At 51.9% G+C, this 19,983-nt stretch overlaps 11 protein-coding genes across 11 annotated transcripts; 5 read left to right on the top strand and 6 right to left on the bottom strand.

The window, feature by feature from the left end:
- The first annotated feature begins 54 nt into the window (after nt 1-54).
- ILV6 (acetolactate synthase, regulatory subunit) lies at nt 55-1,026 on the top strand. Its single transcript, XM_066122889.1, has one exon. It carries the CDS (start codon nt 171-173, stop codon nt 945-947), a length of 777 nt encoding a protein of 258 aa, XP_065972110.1. The 5' UTR covers nt 55-170; the 3' UTR covers nt 948-1,026.
- ARG3 (ornithine carbamoyltransferase) lies at nt 60-2,709 on the bottom strand. Its single transcript, XM_007814669.2, has 3 exons — nt 2,235-2,709; nt 1,488-2,175; nt 60-1,436 (listed from the first exon to the last, which is right to left on the bottom strand). Exons 1-3 carry the CDS (start codon nt 2,562-2,564, stop codon nt 1,396-1,398), a joined length of 1,059 nt encoding a protein of 352 aa, XP_007812860.2. The 5' UTR covers nt 2,565-2,709; the 3' UTR covers nt 60-1,395.
- Nucleotides 2,710-3,598: 889 nt separating this feature from the next.
- Nucleotides 3,599-6,365, top strand: J3458_022024 (uncharacterized protein; the record flags this gene model as incomplete). Its single annotated transcript, XM_066122888.1, has 3 exons — nt 3,599-4,394; nt 4,463-5,425; nt 5,542-6,365. The coding sequence occupies 3 exons, from the start codon at nt 3,599-3,601 to the stop codon at nt 6,363-6,365; spliced, it is 2,583 nt and encodes an 860-aa protein (XP_065972109.1).
- Nucleotides 6,366-7,020: 655 nt separating this feature from the next.
- J3458_022023 (uncharacterized protein) lies at nt 7,021-7,377 on the bottom strand (the record flags this gene model as incomplete). Its single annotated transcript, XM_066122887.1, has 1 exon — nt 7,021-7,377. One exon carries the CDS (start codon nt 7,375-7,377, stop codon nt 7,021-7,023), a length of 357 nt encoding a protein of 118 aa, XP_065972108.1.
- Nucleotides 7,378-7,402: 25 nt separating this feature from the next.
- J3458_022022 (uncharacterized protein) lies at nt 7,403-8,968 on the bottom strand (the record flags this gene model as incomplete). Its single annotated transcript, XM_007814671.2, has 1 exon — nt 7,403-8,968. One exon carries the CDS (start codon nt 8,966-8,968, stop codon nt 7,403-7,405), a length of 1,566 nt encoding a protein of 521 aa, XP_007812862.2.
- Nucleotides 8,969-9,271: 303 nt separating this feature from the next.
- SEC31 (protein transport protein S31) lies at nt 9,272-14,543 on the bottom strand. The gene is made up of 4 exons (XM_007814672.2): nt 14,453-14,543; nt 14,096-14,395; nt 10,537-14,038; nt 9,272-10,484 (listed from the first exon to the last, which is right to left on the bottom strand). Exons 2-4 carry the CDS (start codon nt 14,302-14,304, stop codon nt 10,440-10,442), a joined length of 3,756 nt encoding a protein of 1,251 aa, XP_007812863.1. The 5' UTR covers nt 14,305-14,395; nt 14,453-14,543; the 3' UTR covers nt 9,272-10,439.
- Nucleotides 14,544-14,786: 243 nt separating this feature from the next.
- On the top strand, nt 14,787-15,309 carry J3458_022020 (uncharacterized protein; the record flags this gene model as incomplete). The annotated part of the gene is made up of 2 exons (XM_007814673.1): nt 14,787-15,107; nt 15,172-15,309. The coding sequence occupies 2 exons, from the start codon at nt 14,787-14,789 to the stop codon at nt 15,307-15,309; spliced, it is 459 nt and encodes a 152-aa protein (XP_007812864.1).
- A 266-nt stretch (nt 15,310-15,575) lies between these two features.
- On the bottom strand, nt 15,576-16,063 carry J3458_022019 (uncharacterized protein; the record flags this gene model as incomplete). Its single annotated transcript, XM_007814674.1, has 4 exons — nt 15,576-15,709; nt 15,772-15,834; nt 15,927-15,942; nt 16,001-16,063. 4 exons carry the CDS (start codon nt 16,061-16,063, stop codon nt 15,576-15,578), a joined length of 276 nt encoding a protein of 91 aa, XP_007812865.1.
- A 319-nt stretch (nt 16,064-16,382) lies between these two features.
- On the top strand, nt 16,383-16,940 carry COX12 (Cytochrome c oxidase subunit 6B; the record flags this gene model as incomplete). Its single annotated transcript, XM_066122886.1, has 4 exons — nt 16,383-16,437; nt 16,607-16,719; nt 16,785-16,848; nt 16,906-16,940. 4 exons carry the CDS (start codon nt 16,383-16,385, stop codon nt 16,938-16,940), a joined length of 267 nt encoding a protein of 88 aa, XP_065972107.1.
- Nucleotides 16,941-17,273: 333 nt separating this feature from the next.
- On the bottom strand, nt 17,274-18,119 carry J3458_022017 (uncharacterized protein; the record flags this gene model as incomplete). The annotated part of the gene is made up of 1 exon (XM_007814676.1): nt 17,274-18,119. The coding sequence occupies one exon, from the start codon at nt 18,117-18,119 to the stop codon at nt 17,274-17,276; it is 846 nt and encodes a 281-aa protein (XP_007812867.1).
- Nucleotides 18,120-18,460: 341 nt separating this feature from the next.
- On the top strand, nt 18,461-19,168 carry J3458_022016 (40S ribosomal protein eS10; the record flags this gene model as incomplete). Its single annotated transcript, XM_007814677.2, has 3 exons — nt 18,461-18,499; nt 18,594-19,006; nt 19,126-19,168. 3 exons carry the CDS (start codon nt 18,461-18,463, stop codon nt 19,166-19,168), a joined length of 495 nt encoding a protein of 164 aa, XP_007812868.2.
- Between the last annotated feature and the right edge of the window lie 815 nt (nt 19,169-19,983).

The raw sequence follows: 19,983 nt of genomic DNA, 5'->3' as shown, positions 1-19,983 counted from the left end.
ACCCTCCGATCTTTCGGAGAATCGTGATGGCTTTTGACTCAGGACTGCAATCTTCTCCTGCATCGTATCCTGCCGTCCCCCCCCGACGTGCAAACGATTTCGAGAGAAGCATCTTGTATTTTCACGAAAGGGAAAGCCATTGGCCATCTCCTGTCTGAAAAGCAACCAAGATGGCCTCCCTCCGGTCGTGCGCCGCTCCCCTGCGCTGGGCGACCAAATCTTCATTCCTCAGCTTCGTGCGATACAACTCCTCCCACAGCAGTTCAACCTCTGCCATTGCCTACAAGGCTCTTCGAAATCGCTCTGCCCCGTTGCCCGTGACCAACTCCCCGCCAGCATGGTCCGCCCAAGCCGCCGTTTCCAACATCCTCTACGAAACGCCCACGCCGTCCATGGCACCGCCGAAGCGCCATATCCTCAATTGCCTGGTCCAGAACGAGCCCGGTGTCCTCTCTCGTCTTTCTGGTATTCTGGCAGCCCGTGGGTTCAATATCGACTCGCTGGTCGTGTGCAACACCGAGGTGGAGGACCTGTCTCGAATGACCATCGTCCTGACTGGCCAAGACGGCGTTGTCGAGCAAGCTCGTCGACAGCTGGAGGATCTTGTCCCCGTCTGGGCCGTGCTTGATTACAGCAATGCTGCTCTTGTTCAGCGTGAGCTGCTATTGGCCAAGATCAACATCCTAGGCCCCGAGTACTTTGAAGAACTGCTCGCTCACCATCGTGAGATTACGGCTGGCGAATACGACGGTGAACATGCCTCTGAAGGTGCTGAACAAGCTCAGTCTTTGGAAGAGACGTCAGCCGACTTCCATCCTAGCAAGCTGGCAGCCAGTGAGGCTTTGCGTCACAAGCATGAGCATTTGAAGACCATTACGTATTTTACTCATCAGTTTGGTGGCAAGGTTTTGGACATCAGCACCATTAGCTGCATTGTCGAGCTGTGAGTTCACATGAACCGTGGGGTAATGCATTCGCAACTGGACACTAACGTGTCAATAACAGCTCCGCTAAGCCTTCTCGAATCGACTCTTTCCTCAAGCTCGTTGCTCCCTTTGGTATCCTCGAGTCAGCCCGTACCGGTCTGATGGCTCTGCCTCGCTCTCCTCTCCGTGGTCCTGGTGAGGAACCTCTGGTCAAGGAAGCTGAGGAGGTCGTTGACGCCAGCCAGCTCCCCCCCGGTTAAACTTTTTTTTTCTACCAAGTTAAGCATCCTATGAGGTCGTTGACCACTCGGCGTCTGAAGGAACGGGAGCTTTGTGTATAGTTGTTTATAATGTTGGTTTACTTCAATTCAACGGCTGCTTACGCTACTTGGCTTTTGTGCGCTCAAATCCATTGATGAAGAGTGAAATCAAATACAAATAGCTCGAATACTAGTTCCTTCCATTACTTTCACAAGTTACCCTTGTTGACGACAAAGCCCTCGAGCGCAGCTATTCACTTGTTAGTTCTTTCTCCAATGAACAGGGACTCGAGTCACGTACCAACAGCAGCCCACAACCGATTCTCTGCCTCGGGAAAGACAAGAGACCTGGGACTGTAGAAGACTTCATCTGCAACCTCCTCGGGATGTCGAGGCAAACAGTGCATAAACCTCCAGCCCTCCTTAGCGCCGCCCCTCTTAGCCAAGTCATTCGTGATCTGATATCCTGCAAACGCCTTTAGTCTCTTCTGCTGCTCACTCTCTTGGCCCATGGAAATCCATGTATCAGTAACCAACACATCCGCACTCTTGATGGCTTCCTCAGGGATCATAGTCTCCGAGAGTTTACCAGGTGAGCTGACCCCCTCGGCCGAAGAGATGATGAGCTGCCTCATCTTATCGGGGATCCCATAGCCAGCAGGTGATGCAACCGCGATATCAACGCCCATCTTGACGCAGCCAATGGCCAAATCAAACAGAACATTGTTAGAGTCTCCAACCCAGGCGACTTTCAAGCCATCGAGACCCAGGCCAGACGCAGAGCGTTTTGAAGAAGGGAATGCCTCGTGGATCGTGAGAAAGTCAGCAATGGTCTGGAGAGGATGGAAATCCTCGGACAGCGCATTGATGACGGGCACGCTGGAGTGTTTGGCGAGGTTGGCAACGTCAGAGTGAGGTCCGACACGGGCGACCATGCAAGACGTCATTGACGAGATGACGACTGAAGTGTCGTACAGGCTCTCATTAACCTAACATCACGGTCAGCAACCATGGCAAGTGTGGGCGTGTGAGACTCAAGCATACATACACCGAGCTGAATATCATCCTTGCCCAAAAACATGGGGTGTCCACCAAGCATCGTCACCGCCGCCTCGGTAGACACACGCGTCCTCGTACTCCTCTTGCTAAACATCATGGCAACAGTCTGGCCCGACAACGAAGTGCTCAGCGAGGGCGGCGTTTGACCCGCCTTTACGGCCTGCTTGCGCACAGCAGCATTACGAACTAGGGATGAGAATTCGGCGGGTGTCAGGTCGGCGATTGACATGAGATGCCTGGGTCCCGAGGATTGAGAGTACGCCCTTTTTTGCAGGCCGTTGAGGGCGAGACGAGCTGTGCGTAATGTTGATGGTTTCATGGCGAAATGTGTCTTTGAGATGGATGGAAGTGGGCGTGTGGATGAATGTGGAAGAGTGAGGGGAACCAAAAGTCAGGATGGAGCTGCAATTGATGCAATTGATACTTCACATAATATGCATCACGACGTCTTGGGATTTTTTGAGCTGGATGGGTGTCAATGGCTGCATGGAGTCATTGTCCAATTGGTGTTCGCCGTTGGCGGAGAAGTGGTACAGTGCTGGGACTGTGTTCCACTTTTTTGACGTTGCCTCTTGTGCCCTTGGGGGATACGAAGTAAAGTGCTGAGCTGCCGAAATGGAAAAAAAGCTAGCATGTTCAATTTCGCGTCTGGCAAGTCATTAATTTTCCAATAGCCTTTGCCTCGTATCCAGCTCGAAAGCTCGAGGCGTCCAGAACTGGGCGAAACAAAAGCGCTATTGGAAAATTGTGTAAGTATGTCTCCCCCATATTGATATCACTAAGCTGCTCCTTCACAAAGAACATCAAGAAAAAATTTACACACTCTGTCCGGTTGGGAGCGAAGCTGCTCTAGGGTATGACTAGTGGCCTTGGCTTTAGTCTGGGGTGCACCCGATAAAGGAACGCATGACAAGGCACCGCACTCGACCGCCCCTCATTGCGACGGGCAAAAAGCGGCCTAGTCCTGATGCGTGGTGCCTGACCTCGTGCATAGCCAATCAAAAATATTTCCTCGTAATTCGTGTGGGTCAGCCCTGGTTCCTTGCTTGTTGAGACCCCACCCCAAGGTTTGTGACATCTGGACCCAGACCAAACCTTACCAACCCGATGCCGGGCATGACCTTTGACTGACGTCCTTGGCTGTCCTTCGCATCAAGTAAACTCTCCATCTACACCATCACCATCACACTCTCCTCAATTACCTTGTCCCATCAGCCTTCCTTCCTGGCTTCTCAAACATCACACACACTGTGAACCCTCTCTCCTTCCTCTGGCCCTCCATATCCGATTCAACCGCGGCTACTTGTTGCTGGCCATGCCCCTCCAAACCTGACAAACTTGAGCAACGTCATCATGGCTGCTTACGCCGACGACAGATCCCCGCTGCTTGCGACGATGAATGAGCACGAAAATGAGACTGAAGTAAACGCACGAAATGAGTCATCGCCTCTCTTGGGAAATCGAAGAGACTCTGTTACAGATGGCGACCACGAACATCACCATGACACCTCAGCAGATTATCCACATAAAAGCGAGGCGCCGCATCGGAAACGAAGATGGCCGTCTCTTATTGCCATGGTCATCCTGGCCTCGTTAGTCATAGTGGTTATGGTCCTCGGCTTTGTTGTGCCGCCGGCCGTCCAGCAATACGTCGAGAGTGCAGTCGTATTGGAGCCAACAGACTTGTCAATTGAATCGTTGACGGCCGACGGGGTTCGTGCTCGTGTGAAGGCCACGTTCCACCTTGACGGGTCAAGAGTCAAAGATGAGAATGCGCGTCGTGTTGGGAGACTTGCTACGGGAATTATGAGACAGCTTGGTACTGCCGCGACCAAACTGCGCGTGCATTTGCCTCACTACGGCAATGCTCTTCTCGGTACTGCAGCCCTGCCGCCCATCACACTCAACCTTGTAGATGGCCAAGTCACAAACCTGGATTTTGTCACCGAAATTGCTCCCGGCGACACGGACACGATGCGAAAGGTGGTCAACGAGTGGCTCAAAGGAAATCTCGAGACACTCAAGGTTACGGGAGCCACTGCACTCAGCTTGAAATCGGGCATCTTCCCACTGGGAACTCATGACGTTTCAGAATCTATGGTATTTGAAGGTCAATCTCTCTACCACGCCTTTGCTTCGCTGTATTTTGGTCAAAAAACCATTAAATAATACCCAATATACTACTAATTCAATGCACTCTGGCTAACGCTTTCGCAGCCAATGAGTTTCCGTCCATACCCGAGTATTCCATGCAGAGTCTCGTTTTCCATGACGTTCCTACTGGTGACAATGGCCAGATGGGAGTTGGCGCAAACGTGTCCATGACGGCCTACAATGAATTTCCGGTCGGTTTGACCGTCCCATCTCTCGGATTCGAAGTCCTTGTCCCAAACTGCAACTTGTCTCAGCCCAACATCAAGATTGCAACCGCCGTGACCAGTGCCATTGAGGTGCACGCCAGGTCGAATGTTACTGTAGAAGCAGAGGGCATAATTCGGGAGCTCCCAGAGTCTCTCACCACAGCATGCCCTTCAAGTGAGTTTTCACCACTGGACAACTTCATGAAGCGTTATCTGCATGGAGAGGATGCAGAAGTGTTTGTCCGCGGAAAAGCACCTGAGAGTGGTGACCTCCCGGGATGGATTGGCGACTTCATTGAAAGCATCACTGCTCCCGTCCAATTCCCAGGACGCTCATTGGATAACTTCCTACGCAACTTTTCACTTGATGACGTCGACTTCAAATTGCCCAGTCCATTTGCCGACCCAAGCGATGTGGACAGCAAACCAAGGGTATCTGGCACGGTGTTGATCTTTGCTGCCATACCTGCTGACCTGGACATTAACATTGAAGTCAACAGCCTCCGTGCCAACGGCGACCTCCTATACAAGGGCACAAAGTTTGGAGAGCTGCACGTTGATGAATGGCAGAAAGCTACTTCGAACATGATCCACAACCCAGGCGACGAAGAGGATTTACTCAAGGTGATCTCGAGAATCGTCGACACTCCCATCGATATCACCGACAGCGACACATTCTCAAACATCATACAAGAACTTTTATTTGGCGACGAAGACATCATACTCGACGTTAATTCCACTGTGGATGTCAAGGTGTCGACAGTCCTTGGCAACCTTGTCATAAGAAGGGTGCCCGCAGCGGGCAAAGTTCCCGTAAAACGTCCGTCATCCACGTGGTAGACTGCGATCCAGGCGAGAGCACCATGTTTCCTTGCGTCAAATTTCCTGTCAAATACATGAAAAGCGCTCGACTGTCCCCTGGCTAACGCGCTGCAGACGTGCCTGGGGACACGCTCGCGGCCTTGAACCCGCAGGTCGGGGAGGTGCATATCCTCAATACTTCCAGTACAGGCGTGCATATACAAGCATCAGTCAATGTTACGAACCCTACACCATACACAGCATCGATACCATATGTCAACATTCATATTCTTGAAGACAATTTGTTGATTGGCGAAGCTATTACGAAGAACTTGCATTTTAAATCTGGTATTAATACAAATATTATAGTGGAGGCAACATGGGATCCTCCCTCATTTGGCGGAAAGAAGGCCCACAAAGCAGCTCGTCGTCTGCTATCGGAGTATCTGTCGGGAAAGAATACAACTATTACGCTGCGGACACACAACGGCACAATTCCGACGATACCAATCATTGGCGAAGCCCTGTCCAAGATCAACTTGACGCTATCAACACCCCGACTAGATCTACCGGGTGGTGGGGACAGGGAAGGCCAGGGCTTCATTCGGGACGCCATGTTTCACATTCTTTCATCCACTGCAACATTTATGCTTGCCTCGCCACTGCGCTACGACACAGTTTATATAGAGTACATCAACGCTACAGCCTTTTATAATCACACCGAGCCTATTGGCCAAATTATACGCGACGAACCATTCGACGTTTCGCCGGGTGTGTCGCGAACTCCACGACTACCAGTTGAATGGTCGGCGGACCACGTGGGCTTGGATAAGCTTAAGGAAGCCCTCGGTGGGAAGTTGAAGTTGGATGCGGTGGCTGACGTTACGGTCAGGGTGGGATATTGGTTCGAGACGGTTCATTATGTAGGCAAGGGAATTGGTGCGAGGGTTTCCTTGTGAATGAATTATGGGCGTTGGATTGGATTGGAATTAGGTTCACGGCAACATTTTGGTTTTAAGACTGGCGGCGGCCATAGGTTTTTTTTATTTACGTTTCACAGGATACACGGAGGATTTTGCTCTACATGCAGGCGTATGCGAATTTAAGTACACTAAGCGCTACATGGTTGAGTCAGAATGATATAACTATAAGCTGTCTTGTTCAAATGCCTCGCAGGTTTGCGACTAGACAAGGAGCGTAAGGGAACGTAGCCCTTGACCAAGCCATCACAGCTTGCGACTCCTCACACCAGGGCCCCCTCAATCGACAAGCAATAAGAGCCACGAAATTGCAGGCAAGCCCTGTCTTAGCCAGGGACGGGGCCCAGAGTAACCTGTCAACAGCAAACATCTACAAAAGTCACGAGCATTCTACACCCTACAAACAACAGGCACATTGTGGCAAATGCATCACAGCACCAATAATACTTACCTCATCGTTCTAATCAGCACGTGTCAGCACGAACGCAAGCGCAAATTGAGAAAAGGCAAGAGTAAAAAAAAAATAAGGGTATCAGCACCTTTTGGTATTCTATCTCTCCCCTGGATCACCGTCGGATTTGCATTTATAAAAAAAAGAAAAGAAGGACTCGTGCCTGTTATACAGACACCAAGTTCAGCCAAGTCGTACGCCTGCCTCCCTCCTCTTCTTCAGCTGCTGCGCCGTGGCGGCGCTCATGCCGCTGTCCCTGCCGGCGTCAAACAGACTCTGGGCCTCTCGTCTCTTCTCATCCTCAATCTTTTTGAGGAGCTTCTCCGTCTTGCCCTTTCCGCTGCCCTTTCCGTGGAACTGGTGGCTCAGGTACTTGAAGGCCTCCTTTTGGTCGAGCGACCGGCCATGCTCGTCCGTGTACCTGAGTTCGACGTTGGGCTTGTAGGTTTCGGAAAAGAGCTCCGCCATGCGCCGGGACTGCTGCTGGTCTCGCCACATGTTTTGCTGGCGGGCCCAGTCTTCGCGCTCGCGGACCGTCATGCGGTCTAGGCGTCCCGAGGCCCGGTCACGCTCGCGCTGCTGCCGCGTCTGCTCGTCGAGCTCTTCTTCGAGGAGGCGTTTGCGGGCGAGGAATTCCTCTCGAGCGCGGAAGGCCTCGTAGTCGGAGTCGCGGGATTACCTCGATGAGCCCGCGCTCGCGGAGGAGGGAAAGGGCCACGCCCATGCCGGCGCCAATGGCCTTTTCTTCCTCGACGCCCGTTTCTTCTCCTGGTGCTTGGGGCGGTGCGGATTCCTCCTTGATTGCCGGTTGTCGTTCGTGTTCGCCATTCTCCATAGGGTGGTCTTCTGGCAGGCCTGGGCTTTGGGTTTGAGTTTTGTGTCGTCTTGGCTTCCTCTCTTCTTCGTCGTCTCGTTTGCTCAAGCCAGATACGAATTCTGAGATTTCTCCAATGACTAGGCCGGTGCTTTCAGCGGTGCCGTTTGTCTGCTGCTCTGCCTCGTCATCTTCTTCCTCTTTGAGCTGCTTTGCAATGTCCTCCGGCCTAGCCTTCCTTCTCTTTTTCAGAGCGCTCTTTCTTTGCAGTGCTAATGATGCCTGAAGGTCGTCATCGTCTACAAATGTATCCGATGCCGCTTTGCGCTTCTTGCTGTTGCTCTCTTTGCTGTCCACATCCATGGCATTACTGTCTTGTCGGGTTTCAAGAGGAAAAATATCGTCATCGTCGTATTGCTTTTGTCTCGTGCCCTTGGATTTCTTCTTCTTGGGCTTCTTAACTTTGATTTCTGAAGGGGCAAGGTAATCGGAAGACATGGGCGCATCGCCAATAACGTCGTCGAGGTCAACGGTGGCTTTACCGGCCTTCGGGGCTGGCTCGCCTAGAATATCAGCGAGCTCTGCAATTGTCCCGCTTCCGTCGAGGGTGAATTTCTTGCTCTTCTTTCCATAAATCTCGTCATCGTACTGAGCCAGGATTCCACCCTGGCCTTCGTCGTCATCATTAGGATCATATCCCGGCCTCCTCTTCTTGAGGTCGAGCCTCTCGCCGAGCTTTTCCTGCTCACGCATCCCCAGATTCTCGAGCTCGTCGCCTTCTTCCTCATTCTCTTCGATAGTAGTATCTTTTAGCGTGAGAACCTGATCTTCGCCACCGAGGAAATCGGATGTATCATGTGCGACTTTGATACCAGCAAGGTCCTTGGAAGTGTACTGAACAGCGGCAGCTGCTTCGGCCTCGGCTGCAGCAAGCTCTGCCTCTAGTTTTCTCGCCTTGTCAATCTTCTTTTGTCTCTTCTTCTGACCCATCAGCCATGCCTTAGCGTCGATATCGCCCTTGCCGTCCTCCTCGCCGAGGCCCTTGCCTTCCATAACTGCGAAGCGTTGAGCTTCATCGCGAGCCTTTCGAATGGCGGCAGCTCTTTCTTCACGCTTCTTTTTTGCAGCAGCCGCCTCTTGGTGCTTCTTATAGTTTTCATACGACTCAGCTTGTCGACTCTCGAGCGTGCTCGCTGCCTCCTCGTCCTTGGATGTTGAAGATGGATCGGATTGTACGGCAGCACCCGGGACGGGCAAAGGCTTCATGCCCAATGACACCCTGATGCGGTTGGTTTCTTCGATCGTGGCGGCGTCCATGGTATCAATTTTCTGATAAAGTTGTGCGAAAAAGAAAACACTGTAAACGCAGCTGAACCGCAACAATCAACTTATGACAGCGGCGCAAGGCAACCATCTGATACAAAGTTACTCCGAACAAAGTTCACGGTCTGACTGACAATTGGAGTGATCTGGGTCCGGGATATCAAACTCACAGAAGCCGGCCAACCATGCGTTCTACCATCCACGTGATCGGGCCCACAAAAAAGTTTCCCAAGCACCTTTATCAAGGCCCAAAATTTCTTTGCTTCACTTTTTTTCTTCTTCTTCTCAACCACGGATCTGTGCCCGGCGGTCCCTTGCTTCTACGGAAGTCCAAGGTTGATTGCTGTGCAGCTCGATAACTCCACGGAGCCATCAACTTGTTATGGTGTCAATGTCTTATCGACAGGTCCAAGAAAGACTGGTATAGCTGCGCAGTTCGGTCGTCGAAAGACTACCTGAGCCGTGTGGTTGCCAAAGGCTTTATATTCCACCCCTCTTTTCCGAGACCGTCGGTCGGTGAGGTTGAGGTAAACCATATACGCCTACATTCTTTGTGCATGTTTCTGCTGTGAGAGGTGTTTTTGCGGCTTGGAGGTGCATGCGTTGGTTCAAGGGACCTTCACGGTCTGTTTCGAACCCGCCGAGGGCATCACATGCTCTACAGCCAGTGCCTGTGTCGCATCCAATTCCAAAGACCTTCCTCGCCAGTCTTGTCGTAGATGACCAATTTTGAAGCTATAATTTTCATCGTACTGGCGCCCTAATGACGTGCTCACAAATATACTTTTTGCACGTGTGCAAAGCAAAACAATGCCGAGCAATCAATCGCCAGGGCGAACGCGGTTGACACGTCCTTGGGATTGCGCTTTCAGCCTGCATTCTTTCTCGAAAAGCGTATCATGCCATGTGCCCTGAATTCGACATCAGCACGCCCATCCTGATCGCCTTCTGGTGGCCCCAACGGCTGTCAAATAACAAGCATGCTACTCTGTAGTAGTTCATCAGAATCCCAAAGACCTGGAGCTCACAACTCAAGCCCCATCTGACGGATATCAGAGCTCATCGAGTTGCTACACGGCTCCTGCTGCAGTCTGGCAGAAATTATTTGCCCACCAAGAAGTATACACTAATATACTATAGTACATTATATTATAGAGCGCGATAGCCAGGTAACTGATTTGATTAAATACTTTTTGCCTCCCACTGTACGCTGCGACTCTCTGTGAGAAAAACAGTGTCCTTTCGTAGCAAACGAAGAGTCGGACGAGGTTAGCTCGGCTTGGAATACTTAAAAAATAACAATACCATTTTAAAATGGTGAAATATATTTCATCTATCCCCATGACTATGCCCCCTATTGCATCTTGCCACATTGACTGAAATTTTCAAGCGCACCGTCCACTTGTCCAGGCAATCCACTCATAATTGTTACTACCGAATACCAACCACCTATTATTCAAACTCACTAAGGAGTAGCCTTGCTCATGCTAATGAGACGCTTGACACCGACCTATCAACAGTTAGTACAGACCCGATCATTTGCTGCTACCAGGCATACATACCATCCAGTTGCCGCACTCTTCGGTTTTGTCTCGCTGAATCTCAACTTGCAACTTCTGCGCCGCAGCATAGTCCTTTGCTTGAATAGAGTCTGCCAATTGTGTGAGCTGGTTAATAGTGGCCGGCTGAACTAGCTCTTCGTTGTTAAGGTGATCAAATAACAGGCTCAGTCGCTTTTGCGTGTCGTTCACCTGAGCAGTAAAGGTGGCAGGAGCCTTCGCCGCAACGCGCTGCATGTCTTGGCTCAGAATGTCAACTAAACGCTGAGCATGAGCCGGAATGTGCGAACGGTCGCCGGCCGGATGTTTTGCCTTTGCTGGGGCCGCGGCGGCCTTGGGAGGCGGTGGCGTAGCCTGTGGGAGGTTGGTTGGTGGTGGTCCGGACGGTGGACGGCCAGCAGGAGGAGGGCCAGCCGCCTGGGCTTGCTGGGGAGCGTATGGCGACGGAGCATACTGGCCTGGCGAAGGTGTTTGTTGAGGAGGCGCTCCGTAGGGGTTTGCTGGAGGTGGTGGTCGGCTGCCAGCGGCGGGAGGGGGAGGCATGGCCGACGTAGCAGGCTGGTTGGGTCGCTGGGCAGCCGGGCTGGGAGCATATCTGTTTGATGGAGGTCGGCCAGCAGGGGGGGCATTATAAGGAGATGCTGTTCGAGGGACAACCTGGGGAATTGGCGACGGAACGGCACCGGGCTGTGGCGCAGGAGGTGCGTACTGGTTGGCAGTTGATGACGGCCTAGGAGGAGGGATGCCGTGAGTTTGTCCCGCCAGCGGCGACTGCACTCGAGGAGGAGCCGCACCCCTCGGAGGAGGTGGTACCGCTGATGCTGCATGTCCGTAGCCACCAGGCGGAGGAGGTCCAGTCGGCGGCGCACTCGAGCCTGCAGTTGGACTTGCCGATCCAGGGAAGGGCGAAGTGATGGGAGCAACGGGTGTAGATCTCCTGGGCACGGCCTTGGTCACCAGAGGGACATCATTCCAGTTCTCTGTGCTTTTAGCTCTATTCGGAGGGGGAGCAGAGGGCGTGGACGAAGAACTTCGAGGAGGGCCGCCTGCCATAGGTGGTGGAGGCACCATACCTCCTCCATAAGCTGGCTGAGTAGTTGGTTGGTATCCCATGGTAGGTTGATAACCCTGAGGTTGATACTGATTTTGTGGCGGATACTGCTGTGTCTGAGTTACGGGAGCGTGCGGCTGGCCAAGACCGCCATAGGGGTTCGCAGACGACCCGGTCGTAGCTGGCTGAGGTGTGCCATAACCAAGCGCAGGCTGCTGCGTCCTGCTTGCTGTGCTGGATGTGGCCTGTCTGGTGGTTTGGCGCGTCGCAGCTTGGGCAGCAGGCTTCTTGGTCGCCAGCTTGACACGGTTTCTGGCAAGTTCAGCGGCAGGGTAGCTGGATGGCAAGAGGTCAAGATATTTCTGCGCAACCTCCAGCTGGCCATGACTGGCGAGAATGTCAGCATACTCAGTGTACTTGTCGTACAAGATAGCCAACTTCCAGTCCGAAGTCTGGCTTTGTTCGCTATCCTGGAATTTGGTGACCTGTCGGAATACGGTCACTTTTTCAATGAAGTTCTGTAGGGATTTTGCGTGGACAGAGAAAGTCGAGCCGCCAGTGGCCTCCTTCATACCGGCCTTCTCAGCTTCCTCGAGTTCAGCGACCCAGATGGACACAACCTTTTCCAGCTTTGAGCCAACAAGGTAGCAAAAAGATGCATCTTTTCTCGAGCCGCCTTCCTGGATTCGGTCGCCTAGAGCTTCGCAAAGGTCAGGGAACTCGGTCGGATCTGAAAAGGTGCAGATAATCGCCATGGTTTCTTTCCAGTTCTCAAGATCGGCGTTATAAACTACATCCCAGAGATTCTTCGCAATCACAGATCCTAATAGACGCATGTAGCTGGGCATGCCGCTCTTCTTGGAAAGGTAAGCGGACTGGACCTTGTCGACGAGCTCCTGGCCACCGCAGTTGGCAATCAAGAAAGCGTCTGCAATTCGCTGCTCCTTAAGACAGATGTCAGTGGCTTTGGCAAAGTCACCCAACATTAACGCTTTGGTGATATCCTTTTCAACGGAAGTGTCCCCATCAGAGAACAAGTGGAACGGATTGTCAGTCTTGGTCCCTTTGGTAGCCGCAACACTTGACAGGAAATCATCACCCTCATCTCCGCCAAAGAAATCGGAAACTTTCTTGCTCTTCTGCTCGCCCTCTCCATCAGCCTTGGAATCAGACTTTTTCTCATCAGCGTCGGCGTCGGCGTCATCGTCGGCCTTTGATTCACCATTGATAAGCTCATCCTCTTTGAGACCGAGATATTCAACAATCTGTCCTCGGGGGTTGTCTACAGCGAGTGTCTCGATTACTTTCCAGTCAGCCTTCTCTTCCTCGGTGTGAGCCTGCGAAGCACGCTCTTCGCAAATAGCAGCAACATTGCCGGACTCGAGTGCAGTCTGGAACTTTGCGCTCGCTTCAGAAACATGAGCATCGGCAGAGAACTGGGCAATGGCAATCTTCGAGGAACGCTTCTGTCCCGGCTGCGATGGGTTGGCCTTGAAGATCACAATCTTTCCGCCAAACGCAAACGTAGCACCAACAGGGCGTTCGAACCAGTTGGGCGCCTTATTAAGAGACCAAGATGCGCCCTGTGGCTGCGTCTGGGCGGCTCGGAAGAATTCTTCGCCATCCAAGTTCTTCTCCGCAGGGGTCTGGGACGTGTCTGGGTTGGTGTTCTGCAGGGTCTGGATAGTGATCTTGCCGTCGAAGCTGGCCGTAGCAGACAGGTTGGGGTTGTGAGGATTGAACCGAGTCTGGAAAGTCCAGTTTGTCATCTCGGGCAGCTCGCCGTACTTCTCGCCTGTTTGAGGGTTCCAGACTAGCGTGCGGTTATCTTTGCCCGAAGACAGAAGCAAGTCGCTGTCTTGGCTGCACCACGCAAGTGACAGAATGCCCTGTTCGTGGCCCTGAAGAGTCCTCTCGGGGGCATTGGAGTTGCGCAAGTCCCACAACAGTAAGACTGGCGTATTGTCATCGGGGGTGGCTGTCAGGAGCTTGGTGGAGTTGTTTGGATCCCAAGCAATGGCGCTTACGGCCTTTCGGTTGTTGTTGAGAGTGAGTGAAGCCTTTCTCGTCTTTAGATCCCATACAGTTACAAAGCCTCCGGCCCCGCCAGTGGCCAAGATGTGTGACACTTTTCGGTTCCAAGCCAAGCATTCAATATCGTCAGATCGGGCGGCAACGTTGCCCAGTCTGAAGGGGTTCTCGATGTCGTTGACATCGAATATGTACAGCTCGCCCTTGGCTCCGCCGGTAGCCAGAATGTGTGGTTTTAAAGGATTAAACTGCAGTGCCTTGATAGCACCAGTGTGCTTGCTGGTCTGTGAGATGAGCGCATCAGGAGCACCAGCCTCAAGCTTCGCGGCGTCCCAAAGCTCAAGGGAACCATTCTCGAGTGCGCCGGCAATGATACCCTTTGGATGGTCGGAATCGGCAGGTCCCCAAGCAATATCATAAAATCTAGCACATGTGTTAGTCAATTCAGCACATCAGTCTGTTGAAATCATCGCGTCGGACCTAGACTCGGTGGTGATGCTGGCTAATGGCTGGAGCTCCAACCCTTGCAGCTGATCGTCCAGGGAAAGATCCCATAGCTCTAGTTTGCTTTCATCTGAGAAATCGGCGTCTACAGCACCGGCACGAGTACCAGTTACCAGGAGAGGCTTTCCTGAACCCGGAGACCAGGCAAAAGTAGCCGTTCGTGGCACTTCTCGAAGGCGCACCATGGTGGCGGGGGATAAACACGACCAAAGAGAGCCAAGACAAGGCCCGGCGATGCGAATCGAATTTCAGCTTCCTATAGCCTAAATACCAAGCCTATGAGTTTCGAGTTAGACAAACAGGGCCAGGAAACCTGTTGCAGGAGATAAATACCAGAATGAGGAATTGGGAGGTTGGCGCAATGGCATGTAAGTCGGCGAATATGATGCCAGATTGCAGGCTCGATGATTATATGGGACCCTCCTGAGCTCCCGACGAGGGACACGTCCGTGCCTCCCTGGAATGGGACGTCTTGGATACCAGGGATAGTGTGGAAAGTCACGTGATATTTTGGATGTAGTTTTTGCTGTGCAGGACAGCCTCAGTTAGCAGTAGGCCAATAAGAGCTTGAGCATCAAAGGTACTTCATCAGGCTACGGATTTCAAAAAGACAGCTTGAAAAGAAAAGAGCCTAAGCCATATTGTGCTGTTCCGACACCGTGTCAACATGTCGGAGGCTGCTCGCTGGAAAGCCACGGTGTTTGTGGGCGGTCTGTCATCTGTCGTGACCACAACTCACTTACTCGATGCCTTCATTCCATTTGGAGAGATCGTTGAAGTGCAGCTACCGAAGCCCGACTCACGGAAATCAACGGATTCTCACCGTGGCTTTGCATACGTTGAATTTGAGGACCCAGAAGATGCCAAAGAAGCCATTGATAATATGGACCAGTCAGAATTCTTTGGCAAAGTCTTGAAAGTATCCCAAGCAAAGGCCCCCAAGAGCGCGGATGAGGGCTTAGGCAGCAGAAAAGCAGTCTGGGAACAGGTTCGTCACCAGCCCCAGGTCCTGTCCACAGAAAAGAAAACCATGTTAACACTTTGGCGAATAGGAAGGTTGGCTGGCGGAGCATGCAGCGGAAGAACAAAACGGAGCCTTGGGAAGTGATGAACCAGCCGCCAGCAGTTCTGCAGCCGATCCTATGCAAGGTTTGGAAGGTTTGGATGTAGCTGGGCCGAAACCAGCATGAGAATTTAACACGGCTATTCTTGTTGTCACATTGTTTTATTAAAAGGAGGATAATTGCATAGCGATGGTGTTTAACGGAAAGGATGAATGTATCTCGAGAAAATCGATAACTCTATTCTGAACAACAGGGAGACACAAAGTGAACAAAATGAAGAGCTTTCAAGCCAGGTCTCAATTAAAGAGCTTTTTTCCTATATTGACATGTACAAATGTTTTGCCATCCGCGAACAAAATGAAATCCTCCGGCCCTGTTTGCCCGGCAAACATTTAGTGGTGATCATCTTGGTGGTCAACAGCACGGCCTCCAGGTCCCTGTCTGGCGAGTCGGAGGTTCTTATCGACCATGAATTTGCGAACGCTCGAGTAACCGGCAGCAAAGATGGCGAAGCCAACGACGGCGGCTAAGGTCATGGATTAGATTGACAAGCTACGTAGGTATTTGCCGACCGAGGTGTGTACGTACCGAGAGGAAATAACTCAGCAGGAATCTGCTTGAGCTTGCGCAGCCGTTGGGAGACGGTGTGGCCTTGAAATCAGTTAGCATGCTGCGGAAAATCACGACCAAGATTCGCTCCAAGAGCTTCCAGGTCAGCTAGGACGGAGTCGTTCAGCACGTACCGGCCTGGTCTTCCTTCTGTAAAATCGTCATCGTTAGCTCCGTCTCAGGCAGTGCTCATTCACAACGGACTCACGGGAACCGGTCGCATCATGCGGGCCGTGGGCCGGAACATTCGGAGCGCGGCGGTGGTACGCATCTTAAGAGAGGAGATTGGTCTGTATAGAAGCGGACGTGGCGTGAAGCAATTGACAAAATCGTCGTTCTTCTGGTGGTGCTTCAGAGGTTGCCGAGCATCTCGTGTTGCAATTGCCCATCGGCCCACTGGTCGGTTGTGGTTGCCTTACCCCATTGGTTGGCGAGCCTGAGGCACAAATTGAGCCACCAATACCGGAACATCTGATTCCAAACCGGGAACGTCAACCGCATCAACCTCACCACCAATTGCTCGAGTTCAATTGCCCACCCCCGCGTCAAACTTGCCCAGTCCTTGGAATCGTCAATCGAAACAAGTCATCATGGCTGAAGAAGATGGTCAGGAGCTTGTCACCAAGCCCTTCAAGTTCGTCACTAGTATGTGCCGATAATCCCTCCCCTAAAAATTATGGTCTGATCCTGACCCGAGGCTAACAATTCCGCAGCCGGTAAGCTCCAACCCAACGAAATCCTCGTGCGCGACTTGGCGAACAGTTCGATTGCGTCAAATTCTGGGTCCGAATACTGACACGACCTTTCCCCATAGGCACCGACGCTCGCTTTCCTAACGTGAACCAGACCAAGCACTGCTGGCAGAACTACGTCGACTACCACAAGTGCATCATTGCCAAGGGAGAGGACTTTGCTCCTTGCCGTCAGGTACGACAGTAGATTTGAGAGTGGTTGCGAATTACAGGGCGCGGAGTTGACTAATTATGCGGTAGTTTTGGCTGGCTTACCGAAGCTTGTGCCCCTCTGGATGGTATCAGCGATGGGATGAGCAGCGAGGTAAGTGTTGGTATAACCATTCTAATGTTCCCACGAGACTAATGGAATTGTCCACAGAGGCTTCCAACTTCCCTGTCAAGCTGGACGCGTAAATTTTTATCAGTGGCGGTGTAAAAGATAATTGGTGTTGATAGAGGATGGAGAGTGTATTACTCGGAAAACTCGGTTCTACAGCCGTGATTACGGTGACGTCAATCGAGAAACAGCCTTCTTGGACACGTGTGATGTATTACGAAGTGATGATTGTGACGTTAAAGACTTTGTATTGAGTCAAATTTTGACTTTGTGAATGTCGCCCTTAGAAGATGTCAAATGCCCCCCGCCTGATTTCGGAGGTGAAAACGCCTTGAGTCCCCATAATAATAAAAGTACATTGCCAGATACCCTTTTTTTAAAATTCCTTGTCATGATTATCATGTCCATCATTATTCCTTGCTTCCAGCTTCCTCGTCGGATGAGCTCATAAATTCATCGTCCTCGTCAAAACCAAAGAAGGTTCGAGCCGGCGTCTTTGCTGGCTCATCTGTCTCGTCGGATGGAGACGACTCTTTTGAGTTTGACTTTGCGTCGTCTTCAGAGTTTGATAGCGCCTCCGGTTGCTCACTTGACGCCGAGCCATGCGAGGTGCTGAGAAGGTTGTCTCTGTAGCTACCGCTCTTCATGGCGGCAAGAACTGCGTCGCGTGTCTTCTCGCTGCTCTCCTCCTTGTCTTCAACCCACTTTCCCTCGAGTCGGCCTTGGCCGCCATTTCTGATTTGATGTTGTTTCTCTTCAGACATCTGGACGATTTGTTCCCAGCGCTCCTTTCGCTTCTCTTTTTCCTGGCGATCCATATCAGGTTTGATGGCGAGGTATTCTGCGAGAGCCTTTGCTTCATTTACTGTGCGAAGTCTGCGGCCGTCAAGGTTGCGGCTGGATCCGTGGTCCTCTTGGTTCTTCTTCTTTCGAGATGACATGCGCCCGCCGGCAGCACGTAGCTGAGAGCCGAAACCACCCTTGCCACCGCATAACGGAACAGCCAGTCGCAAGGACAGAAACTCGTCCTGGCTGCTGGATAGATATGCAGAGATGGGCGCCTGGGAGGCTTCTGGAAGTTGTCTATTTGAGATGGTTGTGATGATGAGTCTGGAGTCGGTCGTTGGGAGGCGCTCATAGATTTCCTCGCGGAGTTCGGTAATTGTTGTCGAAGGTGGGACCGGAACCACCAGAGTAGATGGAAGCCCAAGACCACCAAAGGTGGTTATAAGGACATTGAGATTTTGAGGAGCCATTGCAATTTGATGTGAAAATCGTCTCTCGAATTGAAAATTTCTTGAGGAATGGACTTTTGCAATGGGGGAAAGAACGGATGGTTTGGCGTCTCTGGTTGACGGACACGGCCTTCTTCTTATGTTGGAGTGGCCAAGGTTTAAACTCACAAGCCACAGCTCGAAGAGCCATATCTTATCTCACGTGATGCCGCCACAGCACACAAGTCGCAAGCCACCCCACTCGCTAGGTTCGAATTTCTCGTAGGGTTTACGCCCACAAAAGTTATCCATTTTGAGCCCAGGCATCATCACACCGAAATTCTGCGCTTCTTCAACATCGACCTCACCACGAAACCGCCACGATGTTGATTCCCAAGGCCGACCGCAAGAAGATCCACGAGGTAAATTAACCGACAGACTGCCAGAAACCAGCGAAACCTACGCAGGCGCCCAAAGAGATTGCATGTGTAACTGACAAGAAAATCCGATGACCAGTACCTCTTTCGCGAGGGTGTCCTCGTGGCCCAGAAGGACTTCAACCTTCCCAAGCACCCCGACATCGACACCAAGAACCTGTTCGTCATCAAGGCTTGCCAGTCCCTCAACTCCCGCGGCTATGTCAAGACCCAGTTCTCTTGGCAGTACTACTACTACACCTTGACCCCCGAGGGCCTCGACTACCTGCGCGAATGGCTTCACCTGCCCGCCGAGATCGTTCCTGCCACCCACATCAAGCAGCAGCGATCGCACGCCCCTCCCCGCGGCATGCTCGGTGAGGAAGAGCGCCAGCGACGACCATTCGGCCGTGGCCGTGGCGGCGACCGTGGTGACCGTGAGGGTGGATACCGACGACGTGATGCTGGCGAGGGCAAGGAGGGCGGTGCTCCTGGTGAATTCGCTCCTCAATTGTGAGTTCCTACCTCTACCCCATCGAGAATGAGACTTCCCGCGGCGATGATGGAGATGGGTGGGGAAAGGGGGGAGTCGATTTCCATCAAAAATAGTGTACTGACGTGGGAAATACTAGCCGTGGTGGTGCCGGTCGTGGCCGATCTGCTCCCTCCTCTTAAAACGAACCGAGTTTATTTAAAATAAAATAAAAAAGGTTTTCGAGATGCGTGGCAGCACACAAAGACAAAAAAGGGAATAAGGGTATCGGAAACATGTAACTCTACGAAATGGAGGACTACACAAGACTTCTTACCATGAGAGTTCCTATTTTTGCGGGAGACTACCGGGCTGAGTAGGGGACACGGTGGGAGTTTTTGGAGGGGTTAGATCCTCGGAAATTATTTGCATCAGGGTCACTTATTTGCAGTCAATGAGACAAATGCTTGCGACTTACATGATGACTTATCCCCTATAATGTGACTTGGGCCAGCTATGTGCACAAAAGCGTAGTTGCTGCATTTCGAGGGGTAACATGACGCATTTTGTCCCGATGGCCATGCGAGTAACGGAAGGGGGTTATCACTGCTAATAAAGCAGCTCTTAATTGTTTGGAAAGCAACACGTATCCCAAGTATACCAGGGAACAAAAAAGGCAGGGTCCCTCTTGCTGCAGTCGTGACGCCATTGCGAGGCCTCGTCCACATAATGACCTGCTCAAACTACTCTGTATACATCGGATGTCTCTAGCCTCTCTCGGCCCGTTTCACGTTTGTCAACACATTGGACAAGAAACGACCAGTTGGCATAGCACAAGGCCGGGATAGATCTTCACAGGGAAAGCTACAGCTCGCAAATTCCACAATTCTGCACCATCCGTAGCCCGAGCAGCGGGGGCATGGGTTCCTCACAAATGTCAGTGCTGTCCATCGACGACGGCCAATGGTCTTGACAATGCTTCGCAGACGTCCACCGGTAAAAAAGGAACCATCCTTGT

The sequence above is a fragment of the Metarhizium acridum genome (genome assembly GCF_019434415.1).
Source record: "Metarhizium acridum strain ARSEF 324 chromosome Unknown scaffold_587, whole genome shotgun sequence".
Lineage (NCBI taxonomy): Eukaryota > Fungi > Ascomycota > Sordariomycetes > Hypocreales > Clavicipitaceae > Metarhizium > Metarhizium acridum.
Note: the sequence above shows the minus strand (reverse complement) of the source record. Positions and strands in the feature narration are given on the sequence as shown.

Coding starts and splice junctions, on each gene's coding strand:
- ILV6 (XM_066122889.1), top strand. CDS start 171: ATGGCCTCCCTCCGGTCGTGCGCCGCTCCCCTGCGCTGGGCGACCAAA.
- SEC31 (XM_007814672.2), bottom strand. CDS start 14,304: ATGGTGCGCCTTCGAGAAGTGCCACGAACGGCTACTTTTGCCTGGTCT. Junction 14,039..14,095: donor AGCATCACCACCGAGTCTAG/GTCCGACGCGAT, acceptor CACATGTGCTAG/ATTTTATGATATTGCTTGGG. Junction 10,485..10,536: donor AAGAGTGCGGCAACTGGATG/GTATGTATGCCT, acceptor AACTGTTGATAG/GTCGGTGTCAAGCGTCTCAT.
- ARG3 (XM_007814669.2), bottom strand. CDS start 2,564: ATGAAACCATCAACATTACGCACAGCTCGTCTCGCCCTCAACGGCCTG. Junction 2,176..2,234: donor AGGATGATATTCAGCTCGGT/GTATGTATGCTT, acceptor CCGTGATGTTAG/GTTAATGAGAGCCTGTACGA. Junction 1,437..1,487: donor TCGGTTGTGGGCTGCTGTTG/GTACGTGACTCG, acceptor ACAAGTGAATAG/CTGCGCTCGAGGGCTTTGTC.